General features: G+C 37.9%; 1 protein-coding gene across 7 annotated transcripts in view; it reads right to left on the reverse strand.

The window, feature by feature from the left end:
• The window catches only part of LOC127433635 (histone-lysine N-methyltransferase NSD3-like), a 35,558-nt gene that overhangs the window by 15,781 nt on the left and 5,987 nt on the right, over positions 1-13,790 (reverse strand). For 5 of the 7 annotated variants that reach the window (XM_051685689.1, XM_051685693.1, XM_051685692.1 and 2 more), the window contains exons 6-14: positions 10,853-10,973; positions 9,930-10,030; positions 9,729-9,752; positions 9,397-9,442; positions 9,085-9,215; positions 8,780-8,905; positions 5,204-5,330; positions 4,706-4,903; positions 1,398-1,577 (exon numbers count right to left, since the gene is read on the reverse strand). In XM_051685689.1, the coding sequence (XP_051541649.1) occupies positions 1,398-1,577; positions 4,706-4,903; positions 5,204-5,330; positions 8,780-8,905; positions 9,085-9,215; positions 9,397-9,442; positions 9,729-9,752; positions 9,930-10,030; positions 10,853-10,973 (1,054 nt within the window). The remainder of the gene's footprint in view (positions 1-1,397; positions 1,578-4,705; positions 4,904-5,203; positions 5,331-8,779; positions 8,906-9,084; positions 9,216-9,396; positions 9,443-9,728; positions 9,753-9,929; positions 10,031-10,852; positions 10,974-13,790) is intronic. The other 2 variants (XM_051685694.1, XM_051685691.1) reach the window with 1 other exon arrangement.

The following is a 13,790-nucleotide window of genomic DNA, read 5'->3' on the forward strand; positions in this document are numbered from 1 at the left end:
GGCATCATTTTCCAGCAAAGGTGTAATTATGAATTTAGAGCAGTCATTGATATACATTACAGTTTTAGATCAAATATTTCCAGCCATTATTAAAATTGAAGTTTTTTTTTTAAGTTAAAAATACACTGCTAAAATAAAATGTATAATTTTTCATGCTGGGGCCAGTGAAAATGTTGGCAGGGCAAGTAACGATCTGAACTACTGTCCTAATTGGGCCAGCAGAAAAAATCCTTACTGTTGAGTCTTACATGTAAAACTTAAAATACAAAAAAAACAACAACTGTGTCACATCTAACTTGCCAAATGTTTTCTGTATTTTATGGTAGCCAAATGCTAAAGACAAAGGTCATTATGACAAATATTGGCCATAAACAACATGATTTGAAGCTGCTCCCATGCCAACACAGATTATCCAAATTACTGCAGACAATAGAGATGGTTAAAGAAATTACCATACTACATATAATTACCAATTAGTTAATGAAGGAATTAGTGGGGGAAGAGATCATTCTAAAAGAGTGAGAAGGTTTCTAATAATTTCAAACAGGGATGTCTATATTATGAAAAAAGTAACCAACAACAACTGAATTAGGGATGCACAATATATATTGGCATTGGCCAATAGTTAATTATAATTAGTGGATTTTTATCATCATTATTAGTCAGATTACTTGTGGGTATTTTCAGATACTGGAAGAAAATAATATCATGGTTATTTTTTTATTCCCATTCAAACAGTATACAATTTCTCTATGGATTAATAAGTATCACAGTTATGATTTACTACACGATTTCACTTGAAGCATATAAAAGTACAGATTTATAATACTGTCCATCATATCAGTTGTCAGACAAAACTTAATAATTATTCAAGTGGTGCATCCCAACTGAAAATTAAAACTCTGGCATAAATAAACACAAAACATATTTACTTAATCTATTCAAATAAGTATATCACTAACTGTTCTGTTAAGTGTCTTACAAAATTTAATGCGAGTACAAAATTCCATCTGAAATCTATGTTCAAATAAATCAGATCTCAGTCTCTCCCCAGAAGAATCAAGAGACAATAAATTAGTAATTAATTAGTATCTGATGGCGTACAAACACATAGTACATCTAAAAGAAAAGTTTAGAGGTCACATTCAAAAAGTGTCCTACTCTTAGAAGGAACATTGACATTGGCAAGGACGACACTGACCAGAGAACATTAAAATACTGATGTGGTATGAAAGCCATTAAAAAGAGTTACATGAACATTTAGACAAGAACTCAGCATGCGTTTACACACTTAAATGCCATTAAAGTAGGGGCACATGTACATATCAAACTAATTATCTGAATAATTATTACATTTACTGTTATGCCAGGTATCAAAAATGTCAGGCCAAACGTACCTCGAGCGCAGATGAAACACCAGCCTACGTTCACAGGTGAGGAGAAGTGTCCGTTCTTCCTGGAACTGGAGTGGTTGCTACATATGATGATGTGAGGTGTTATCAACACACTGCCAGCCGCCACACAGCTGTCTCCTGTATGAAACGCCACCGGACACCGAATACAACGCATCATGCGACCTATGTGGGAAAACACAATCTACTTGACATCTAACTAGGGTTGGGAATCAAGAACAGGTTCTTGTGCCAGTTCCATTTCTTAAAAAACACTGGAACCGAATTACTTTCATGACGTTTGGTTCCGTTGACGGTTCTTGAACACCTGCATTCTTCTGCGGATGCGGATGGAACACCGTACTTAAATATACTGACAATGCACTGCTACTCATCTACAGTGCAATGACAAAGGATATCATGTTTGTGAGCTTGCAGTATGAATTGATTGTGATGAAGTGAGAACAGTGTTAATCTTGTTAACAAATTCACTGACGAAAATGTTCGTTGACAAAGGGTTTTTTGACTTCATCAACCATAACGAAGACGTCACGAAAAAAGCACATCATGGCAATAATTAAACGATTTTAATAAAGCATACTGTTGACAAAAATGTGACTAGATATTAACAGTGCAAGATATACAGGTGCATCTCAATAAATTAGAATGTCGTGGAAAAGTTCATTTATTTCAGTAATTCAACTCAAATTGTGAAACTCGTGTATTAAATAAATTCAATGCACACAGACTGAAGTAGTTTAAGTCTTTGGTTCTTTTAATTGTGATGATTTTGGCTCACATTTAACAAAAACCCACCAATTCACCATCTCAAAAAATTAGAATACATCATAAGACCAATAAAAAAAACATTTTTAGTGAATTGTTGGCCTTCTGGAAAGTATGTTCATTTACTGTATATGTACTCAATACTTGGTAGGGGCTCCTTTTGCTTTAATTACTGCCTCAATTCGGCGTGGCATGGAGGTGATCATTTTGTGGCACTGCTGAGGTGGTATGGAAGCCCAGGTTTCTTTGACAGTGGCCTTCAGCTCATCTGCATTTTTTGGTCTCTTGTTTCTCATTTTCCTCTTGACAATACCCCATAGATTCTCTATGGGGTTCAGGTCTGGTGAGTTTGCTGGCCAGTCAAGCACACCAACACCATGGTCATTTAACCAACTTTTGGTGCTTTTGGCAGTGTGGGCAGGTGCCAAATCCTGCTGGAAAATGAAATCAGCATCTTTAAAAAGCTGGTCAGCAGAAGGAAGCATGAAGTGCTCCAAAATTTCTTGGTAAACGGGTGCAGTGACTTTGGTTTTCAAAAAACACAATGGACCAACACCAGCAGATGACACTGCACCCCAAATCATCACAGACTGTGGAAACTTAACACTGGACTTCAAGCAACTTGGGCTATGAGCTTCTCCACCCTTCCTCCAGACTCTAGGACCTTGGTTTCCAAATGAAATACAAAACTTGCTCTCATCTGAAAGAGGACTTTGGACCACTGGGCAGCAGTCCAGTTCTTCTTCTCCTTAGCCCAGGTAAGACGCCTCTGACGTTGTCTGTGGTTCAGGAGTGGCTTAACAAGAGGAATACAACAACTGTAGCCAAATTCCTTGACACGTCTGTGTGTGGTGGCTCTTGATGCCTTGACCCCAGCCTCAGTCCATTCCTTGTGAAGTTCACCCAAATTCTTGAATCGATTTTGCTTGACAATCCTCATTAGGCTGCGGTTCTCTCGGTTGGTTGTGCATCTTTTTCTTCCACACTTTTTCCTTCCACTCAACTTTCTGTTAACATGCTTGGATACAGCACTCTGTGAACAGCCAGCTTCTTTGGCAATGAATGTTTGTGGTTTACCCTCCTTGTGAAGGGTGTCAATTATTGATCTGTCAGATCAGCAGTCTTCCCCATGATTGTGTAGCCTAGTGAACCAAACTGAGAGACCATTTTGAAGGCTCAGGAAACCTTTGCAGGTGTTTTGAGTTGATTAGCTGATTGGCATGTCACCATATTCTAATTTTTTGAGATAGTGAATTGGTGGGTTTTTGTTAAATGTGAGCCAAAATCATCACAATTAAAAGAACCAAAGACTTAAACTACTTCAGTCTGTGTGCACTGAATTTATTTAATACACGAGTTTCACAATTTGAGTTGAATTACTGAAATAAATGAACTTTTCCATGACATTCTAATTTATTGAGATGCACCTGTACATAGAAGAAACATCTTGAGAATTTGTATATAGAAGAAAATATTAGACATGGATTAATCTAATACAATAATCCAGTATGTTAGGGATTTCTCCGCTTGAACTGCGTGAGTTGAATGCGCTGATTATGATTGTCATAATGAACCGCTTAAAAATGGATTAAATACCTCATTCAAAGACATCCTAGTTATACATGAGTTTTAGCACTATAGCCACTTCATACTCTATATTTAATATAACAACTTACATCTGCATAATGAAGTGAATGAACAGGTGAACTAAACGATGCACAAACGATGCACTAGTCAGGACATGCATAATTTGCGTTGCATAACTTGCGTTGTGAAAACGCTGTTTCCGTAAGAAACATTCTACAAGCAATATAATATTTTTTCACAGAAAATTAATAAGTCTCTAAAGCATGATGAATTCAGAATACAGTAGACTTCTAAAAAGTAGCTAATACTTCAGTCTATTCATTATTTCAGGAGCTCAGGTTTTTCACAAGGATGGTATATATATTTATATGTTTGATACACGTTTACATTAGAAAATGTAAACAAATGTAAACATTTTTTCTAAATGTTTGAATATTTGATTAAAGTTTGGTCTTTTACAGTTTGACACTTTTTGTCCATTTTGTAAGTCATCATGAACTAAAATATATAATTTTCATTGACTAAAATTATTTTTGTCAGAGTAAAACTGACTACAATTAATGAATATGACATGATGAAATATTGACTAATTTTAAAGGAGATTTTTTGTCAAAAGACTAAAACTATGACTAAAACAAAAAACTGTGAAAAAATAAACACTGAGTGAGAAAGGCTGTCGCCCCAAAATAATGCTTAAAAACATCGATAATAAGCAGCTAACACAGGTTTGAATTGTGTTGTTCTCATAACAAACATACAACTGGACCAGTGTAGTAAACTTCCTCAAAAGTACTAAAAGGATCATTTAAGAACTAGAATAGTTAAGTAAAATAGGAATCGGAACTAGAATAGTTCAACTCAATATTATTTGCATCCCTACATCTGACAGACCAATGTGAATTTTATAAAAGATGCTTCAACTGATGCAATCTGTGGTGTACCTTTGGTAGCTTTGACAAGGTCTTTGTCGAGACAACATGTGGCACAACTGTGCTGGGGGCAGCGGAGGCCTCCAGCATCTGTGGTGGTGCCAGGCTGCTTGCGGGCACAGGTATCATGGTAGTAGCGGCCACAACCATTCACAGAGCAGCGCTTCACATCACCTTCTGTGACCTTGCAGGAGAAGCAAGGGTGGGAACCTGGAAAAAGAGTGGGAGAAGAGGTAGTTAGTCAAATATATATATATATATATATATATATATATATATATTCCACTGCAATGATAACTTTTTTAACTGTTATTTGTCAAATTTTGTCTAAATGAATAATCGATTGTCAAACAATTCATTCAGGTTTCCAAACTTTAAAAAAAATTGCCATTGGACATGTATTTTATACTTATTTAAATCGCAGTAACTTTGTGTGAACAGGTCTTAAGTTTCAGAATAAATTACAGTATGTCTAACCATTTAATACCATAGTGATATAAGGCAGCTCACCTGTCTTACACTCCTTACACATAAGTTCTCCCTCTTTCCCACTGCTGGATCCCATACACTCTGGATGAAACAGCCTGTTACACTCCCCTTCACAGCTCACCAATGAATCCCCGAAGGTTTCACAGACCTGAAAGATCATTGAACAGAATAGCTCTAACAGATTCTAATTACTCCTGATGTGACAAACACATAAACATATACACTCACTGAACACTTTATTAGGAACACTATACTGATACTGGGTAGGGCCTCCCTTTGCTCTCAAAACAGCGTCAATTCTTCACGGCATGGATTCCAGAAGATGTAGGAATCATTCCTTTGAGATTCTGGTCCATGTTGACATGACTGCACCATGCAATTTCAGCAGATTTGTCAGTTGCACAGTCTTGCTGTGAATCTCCTGTTCTACTACTCCCCAAAGGTGTACTATTGGATTCAGATCCAGTGACTAGGAAGGCCACTGAAGATCAGTGAACTCACTGTCATGTTCATGAAACCAGTTTTAGATGACTTTTGCTTTGTTACGTGCATTATCATGCTGGAAGTAGCCATTAGAAGATGGGTAAATTGTGGCCATGAAGGGATGTACATGGTCAGCATTTAAGTGTTAATTGATTGGTATTAACGGGCCCAAAGTGTGCCAAGAAAACATTCCCCCACACCATTACACCACTAGCACCACCCTGGACTGTTGACACAAGGCAGGTTGAGTCCATGGATTCATGCTGTTGGCACAAAATTCTGATCCCATCATCTGTGTGCCTCAGCAGAAATTGAGATTCATCAAACCATGCTACGTTTTTCCAGTCTTCAACTGTCCAGTTTTGGTGAGTCTGTGCCCACTGCAGCCTCAGCTTTCTGTTCTTGGCTGACAGAAGTGGAACCCGACATGGTTTTCAACTGTTGTAGCCCATCCGCCTCAAGGTTCAACGTGTTGTGCATTCTGAGATGCTATTCTGCTCATTACAATTGTACAGAATGGTTATCTGAGTTACCGTAGCCTTTCTGTCAGCTCAAACTAGTCTAGCCATTCTCCGTTGACCTCTCTCATCAACAAGGCGTTTCTGTCCACAGAACTGCCGCTCACTGGATGATGTTTTATTGTTTTTGGCACCATTCTGAGTACACTCTAAAGATCGTTGTGCGTGAAAATCCCAGGAGATCAGCAGTTACAGAAATACTCAAACCAGCCCGTCTGGCACCAACAATCATGCCACGGTCAGTCAAATTTTTTCCCCCATTCTGATGGTCGATGTGAACATTAACTGAAGCTCCAGACCTGTATCTGCATGATTTTAACCACTGTATTGTACTGTTGCAACACAATAGGCTGATTAGATAAGTGTACAGGTGTTCCTAAAGTGCTCAGTGAGTGTACACAATTACAGAAATAAAATCTATCTTCTACATTTCTACATTTCTGTTGATGTTGACATGTTGCAACTTCTAGTATCTAATGAGTTGCTTCTGTAGGCAGCATTTTACAGTATCACAGGTGCACTACCAAAGCGAAGGCTGTTCCAAAAGGTAGACAGATACATAATGCTGATTCAAAGATACATAGTTTTGGCCTAAATCGAAGGAAGCTTCACATTTATAATTTCACGGATAAGGCAATCCCAGTATGCATTTCGAAAAAAAAAAAAAAACAGCTGGCAGATGAAAAAGGGGTCGAGACAAATGCCTAAATTCAAGTCGAACTACAATAGTGTAAAGTATCAAACAAATTGTTCCATCCGATTGAAATTGACTATTTCACCAAATATTTGTGCATGCCATGTATTGAACTTTGAGTATCACGTTGTTAGCTTAGCAACATATGCTAATGCGGAAAAAACAGTTCCAATTAAAATGGCCAATTCCACCCTTTATTTCTATGCTATGTATTGCACTTTTTAGTTTAAAGCGTTATTAGCTTAGCCTATTTCACTTAATATTTGTGCGTGCAAAGTATTGAGCTTTTTAGAGTATCGCACTGATAGCTTTGAAACATATGCCAACTAGGGATGCACCGATACCACTTTTTCTCTTCCGATCCGATATCGGAAATCTCAGTATCGGCTGATACCAGTGTTTTTTTTGCATAATCAGTTTAGAATATCTTTACATTACTGTGTGGAACTAATTGGGTGTACTCTTTAATATGTAAAGAAACACAAACCTCTAACTACACATTATTTCAATATAAATGTATAGCTTATTAAGAAACACTTTATTGTTAACTAGTATACTGGATAATGTGGCAGCAAAATCAACAGAAATTCCAGTATAAGTCATCAGTAGAAAAGAAGCCGTTTTTATTTTTTTTATTTCAACTTGTATCTGGACTTTAAAGGATTCAGATCTCTTTTTTTGTTCAATTTAGTTGTAAGACGTTTGCCACTCTGCTCAACTGGATTTACTCACAATCATCTGTTCAATACACCCTGCTACTGAGTTCACATCTCTGCCTCCGTGAGTCTCTCCATGGCACTTTTAACTTCTAAAACCCTCACGCTTTTATTTTGACATTCTGAACTCTCCAGGAATTCCTGTATGTGTCTGTTTGTAGGAAAGTTCACAGTAGTTTAATTCACTTCTTATTCAAATTCTGGTAAAAATGCACCTCCAGTGCCATTTCTAAATGCATATAAGTGAACCAAACTATTGAGCATCTACATCTGAGATGTTGTTCGTGAATAGTGCTCAAATATTGTGCACCGCCTGAAGGCTAATAATAGCCGCGGGTGTGTGTAAACAGAGCAGCGCCATTCAATAAAGTGCTGGAGCTGCGCGTGCATTTTATATATTTACTTATTAAACATAGGCTTTTGTGATTCAAAGAGCTATCGCACATCTTCAAGTGGCTTTGAATAAAATGCACGAGTCATATGAAATACTTTGTTTTAATGGTTCTTTTATGTCATTTTTTGAGCTTGACAGTAACGAACATGACTAACACACAGTATCGGATTTGTTTCGGGCTCGTCGGACCGATACCCGATCCATTTAAAACGTCAGTATAAGAGCCGATACCGATCCAGGTATCGGATCGGTGCATCCCTAATGCTAATGCAGAAAAAACAGTTCCATTTAATTAAAATGGCCTATTTCACCCAATATTTGAGTGTGCTATGTATTGCACTTTATAGAGCATCGCGTCGTTAGCTTAGCAACATATGCTAACGCAGACAAAGCAATTACATCTAATTAAAATGGCCATTTCAACAAATATTTGTGTGTGCTATGTATTGCACTTTTTAGTATAAAGCGTTATTAGCTTAGCAACGTATACCAGCACCGAAAAACAGTTCCATTTGTGTGTACTTTGTATTGCAATTTTTAGAGTATCAAATTTTTTTACTTAGCAACATATACTAACATCAAACGGGAATCAACTGAGCGTATTTCGTGCTATTTATTGTCAATAAAACACAGTTTATCAGTCGTATGAGGTCATCTTTATATCAAATTGTTGATTGAAGATGTACAACTGAATTGTGATATATTGGGACACTGCATCACATCGGTAAATAATATAGGTAATATTATAGTACAGGACAGTTATGTTATTGTTGCAGTGTTTATAGAGCTCACATGACAGACTGTGTCCTTCTTTGAGGAACTTCCTCCCTGACGGGATAGGCTGGAGTCCACTGACTGGGCATCAGATCCATCAGCATCTAATGTAGCAGGACTATCCAAATGCTTCCCGAATCCGGTCTACGAGGGATGCAAATGGATGTAAAAACTTGACTTTAGAGGGAGAGCTCATATATCATTTAGCTACCAAAAACTGCTATTAAAATGCACAAGTTTACAACAATTCTGTAACCTCAAGGGTTGCAACTCTCGTGTCAGGTGTTAAAATCAGAAAAGGTGTTTTTAGAGTGTGATCTGACCTGTGGGTCATTGAGGCCTCTGGAGTCTGAGTCAGATGTGTCTCTGTACAGGGAACAGGCCATCTCAACATCGGTAGATGCTCTGCTGCGTTTCTTTAGTGGTTTACATGAGTCTGAGATCTCACTGGCTCCTGCAGGATTTAAGGAGCATCAGCAGTGAGAGAAGATCCATAAATTGATTATAGATAACTGATTAAAATGATAACCAAAAAGAATTATTAAAATGCATTATATCTAAGAATTATATTTAAATAAATGTAAAATGTATCTTGCGAATAAAATATCTGAAGTTCCCTGCAAAGTCTCAAGCACCTTTTTGCGACCCTGTTTTGAAATCCATTTGAGGTGCCGTGTCCGCCTGTAGAGAAGCACAATCTGGTTAGCTGCATCAGTCAAAAATGTTTCTTCACCCCAAATGATACATTAAAAAAAGACTTGTCATGTGTAAAGAACTTTAAATACAGACTGTAATACAAGTAAAAGAATGAGAAAATGCCACCTTTTTTAACTTGAAGGGTGCAATTTCTGCACCACCAAAAAGAATTGCCCCAAACTCAGCCCATTGGTTGAGTTCATGTTTAGAGCAAATTGTATAGCACCACAGAGATGGTATTTTTTTTTTTTCAACCCTTCGAATGGCTTACTTGTTGCTGTCTCTGCATGTTAAACTGGGACAGGAGAAAGTACTTTAACAGAGAACGCTACACACTTCAGCTTTAAAGTCATTTTTATTATTTTTGTCATTGAGGTAAAAGAACAGATATGATATTGAGAAAAGGGCAAAGATTTAGTTGGATACATAATTTAATAGCATACACTGGGAAATATTTGGTTGTATGCTGTACCTGTTCTTTCTTCACTTTCTTTTTTGGCACTGGTTCCACACTTTTCTCAGACTCGGAACGGCTTCGCACAGATCTACGCTGCTGTTTTCTCTCTAGAGGCTCTGCATGTCATGCACACATTTAGGATACACACACACTTTATAATTTACTCAGTTTATTTCAATCCTGCTAGTAACAATATCAAAGTGTGAAATTAGCTAACAACCACCATCACTGCATAAAAAAACAGCATATATTGCGTTTTAGATGACTGGTGTGCTGATGTGCCCATAAGGCTTATTAACTAATGTTACCAGCCTTTTTTAGTCGACAACAGTGTTAATTTCATCAACAAATTTACAGATGAAAATTATAGTGTTCGTTATTGCTACAAAATCAAAAAACTTTTTGTCAACGACAATGGAGATGAGACAAAAGATGCATCAAGACAATAAAAAAAAAAAATAAAAAAAAGGATTCAGACAAATAAACAGGTAAATGCGCTAGTCAGAACGCGTTTGTCAGTAACATTTTGTAAATTAATGAATGACGAAATAAGACAAAAAATATGACTACGATAAAAAAAAAATTAAAAAAACGGTGTTAAAACGAACACTGGTCGACAAGCTTCACCAGAAAGAACATGCTGGTTGACCAGCCTCACAAGATAAGTTTTGCTGATCAACAGCATGTTTTCCAGCTAGGTCAGTGCCAAACCAGTGCTATCCAGCATGACCTAGTCTGAATTAGCATAGAAATTCATGCTGGTCTTTTCAGCAGCTAATTCACAGGTAATGTATGTCATAAACCGTGATTTGTGACTGAAATGAGTAGGCTAATCAATCAGACTAATACCACCAAACCAAGAACACAATCAAATTCGTATATTTGAATGCATAACATTAATCTTTCACTGTAAAACTCATCTATGTGTGTGCAAGTACCTGAGGACTGCTCTTTTGATGATGCATACTCGGCACTCTCCTGGTCACTCCAGCCTGAGGGAGATGCACCTCGTTCCTCTTCACTGGAGCATGTCTCTGCCTCAGCTTTATCACTGGAGCCCTTTGTGGGACAGATTAAGAAACACTGGCTATCTGCACCAATGGGGGGGACAGCTGCCTGGCAAAAAAATTTCATCTGGAGCAGCATGTATAAAGAGTGGCAACAGAGCGCTGTTGTAATTTTTATAGTAGGCTACATGAGATTTGCATGTCTATTAAGCAACTAAATGTTTGATACTGGAGAACTAGTCTAATTTTTCAAGGCATTTTTGGTGATGTTTATTATCTAGCTAACTGTTAGTTTGCTAATGTTAGCTTAGCTAGCATAGTTAATAACTAGTTAACATACCCTGGCCTGAATGCAAATAGTACTTTAATCTTTAAACTGGGGTGCGAATAGCATTTGCCACTTATGCTAATGGTCTCATGATCAATTTTATTAGAATGCAAAGTTATTTATTACATACCATAAGTCTCAGACAAGTGATTGACAAAGGCTAACCCCTACACCAAACACACACTTTACACATTTTCCAGTCTCCAGAAATGTAACAGACTAATAAAGATTGCAGACAAAATATTTTATTTATTGCATATTTTATTTTACACCTAATGTATGCAGAAGTTGGACACTAACAGGACTTTCCTTGGCGTTTCTGTGGAATAGTACTAAATGGATAGAAGGCTAGCACCCGCTAGAAGGCGCCGCCTGCTCACGCAGCGCTGACTGAAACTATGAATGCAGTTTGCAGACTGTTTTAAAACGCAGCACTTTGCGGTTCAGTAATCGTGCCATATCCAGATTTTATCTTAACTTGATCCATAATGCTGACTTGATGGATATCATACCAATGTTTCAGAGGTCAAAGTCTGCAGGTTTCAAAGTGTTTTGGATGGTTGGTTGACTCATAATGCAAATGCTGCTTTCACAACTATCACATCCACAACACCGTTTTTCCCTATTTATGTGAAAACGACAATGAATAAAAATTAAACATCACATGTTCTGAGGCCAACGCTTTTATTTTTTTGGATTTTGCATTTCAATTCACAGTGTTTTTATAGTGTGTGGTCTCTCAAAAACTCAGCTCTCAATCTAAACAGGAAAAAAAAAAAAAAATGGCCAGACATTCTCAAATGTCTCTATCTGCAAGGGTTTATGGTTATAGAGTTGAAGTCAGAAGTTAACATACACTTAGGTTGAAGTCATTAAAACATTTTTTAACCACTCCAGAGATTTAATATTAGCAAACTATAGTTTTGGCAAGTCATTTAGGACATCTACATTGTGCATAACATGAGTAATTTTTCCAACAACTGTTTACAGAGAGATTATTTAACTTTTAATTGACTATATCACAATTCCAGTGGGTCAGAAGTTTACATACACTAAGTTAACTGTGTGTAGCTTGGAAAATTCCAGAAAATGATGTCAAGCCTTTAGACAATTAGCTTCTGATAGGAGGTGTACTGAATTGGAGGTGTACCTGTGTATGTATTTTAAGGTCTACCTTCAAACTCAGTGCCTCTTTGCTCGACATCATGGGAAAATGAAAAGAAATCAGCCAAGACCTCAGAAAAAAAATTGTGGACCTCCACAAGTCTGGTTCATCCTTTATCCACAGTAAAACGAGTCCTGTATCGACATAACCTGAAAGGCTGCTCAGCAAGGAAGAAGCCACTGCTCCAAAACCACCATAAAAAAGCCAGACTACAGTTTGCAAGTGCACATGGGGACAAAGATCTTACTTTTGGAGAAATGTCCTATGGTCTAATGAAACAAAAATTGAACAGTTTGGCCATAATGACCATCGTTATGTTTGGAGGAAAAAGGGTGAGGCTTACAAGCCAAAGAACACCATCCCAGATGTGAAGCATGGGGGTGGCAACATCATGTTGTGGGGGTGCTTTGCTGCAGGAGGGACTGGTGCAATTCACAAAATAGATTGCATCATGAGGAAGGAAATATATGTGGATATATTGAAGCAACATCTCAAGACATCAGCCAGGAAGTTAAAGCTCAGTCACAAATGGGTCTTCCAAATGGACAATTACCCCAAGCATACCTCCAAGTTAAACAATTTAAAGGCAATGCTACCAAATACTAACAAAGTGTATGTAAACTTCTGACCCACTAGGAATGTGATGAAAGAAATAAAAGCTGAAATAAATCACTTTTTTTTTTTTTTTTTCCTCTTTTTCACCCAATTTGGAATGCCCAATTCCCAATGCGCTTTTTGTTCTTGTGGTCGCATAGCGATTCGCCCTCAATCTGGGTGGCGGAGGACGAATCCCAGCTGCCTCTGCGTCTGGGACTGCCAACCCGCGCAAGCCACGTGACAATTCTTATCACGTGGCTTGTTGAGCGCGTTGCCACGGAGACATTGCGCGTATGGAGGCTTCATGCCATCCAGCGCAGCACCCACGCTCAACTCACCACGCGCCCCACCGAGAACGTACCACATTATAGCGACCACGAGGAGGTTACCCCATGTGACTCTACCCTCTCTAGGAACCGGGCCAATTTGGTTGCTTAGGAGACCTGGCTGGAGACACTCAGCATGCCCTGGGATTCGAACTAGTGAACTCCAGGGGTGGTAGCCAGCGTCTTTTACCACTGAGCTACCCAGGCCCCTACATTTCAAATTTTTATACATAGAATAGTGATCCTAACTTACCTAAGACAGGGAATGTTTTCAACGATTAAATGTCAGGAATTGTGAAAAACTGAGTTTAAATGTATTTGGCTAAGGTGTATGTAAACTTCAACTGTACATACAAATGGTACTGGCACTAAGTACTTTATATGTGAAGTAAAATTTCACATTTCACTGCAAATGTCAGATCAGTAAAGCTGAAACTGCCCCTTAATAATCTA

Source organism: Myxocyprinus asiaticus, chromosome 43 (assembly GCF_019703515.2).
Source record: "Myxocyprinus asiaticus isolate MX2 ecotype Aquarium Trade chromosome 43, UBuf_Myxa_2, whole genome shotgun sequence".
Classification (NCBI taxonomy): Eukaryota; Metazoa; Chordata; class Actinopteri; order Cypriniformes; family Catostomidae; genus Myxocyprinus; species Myxocyprinus asiaticus.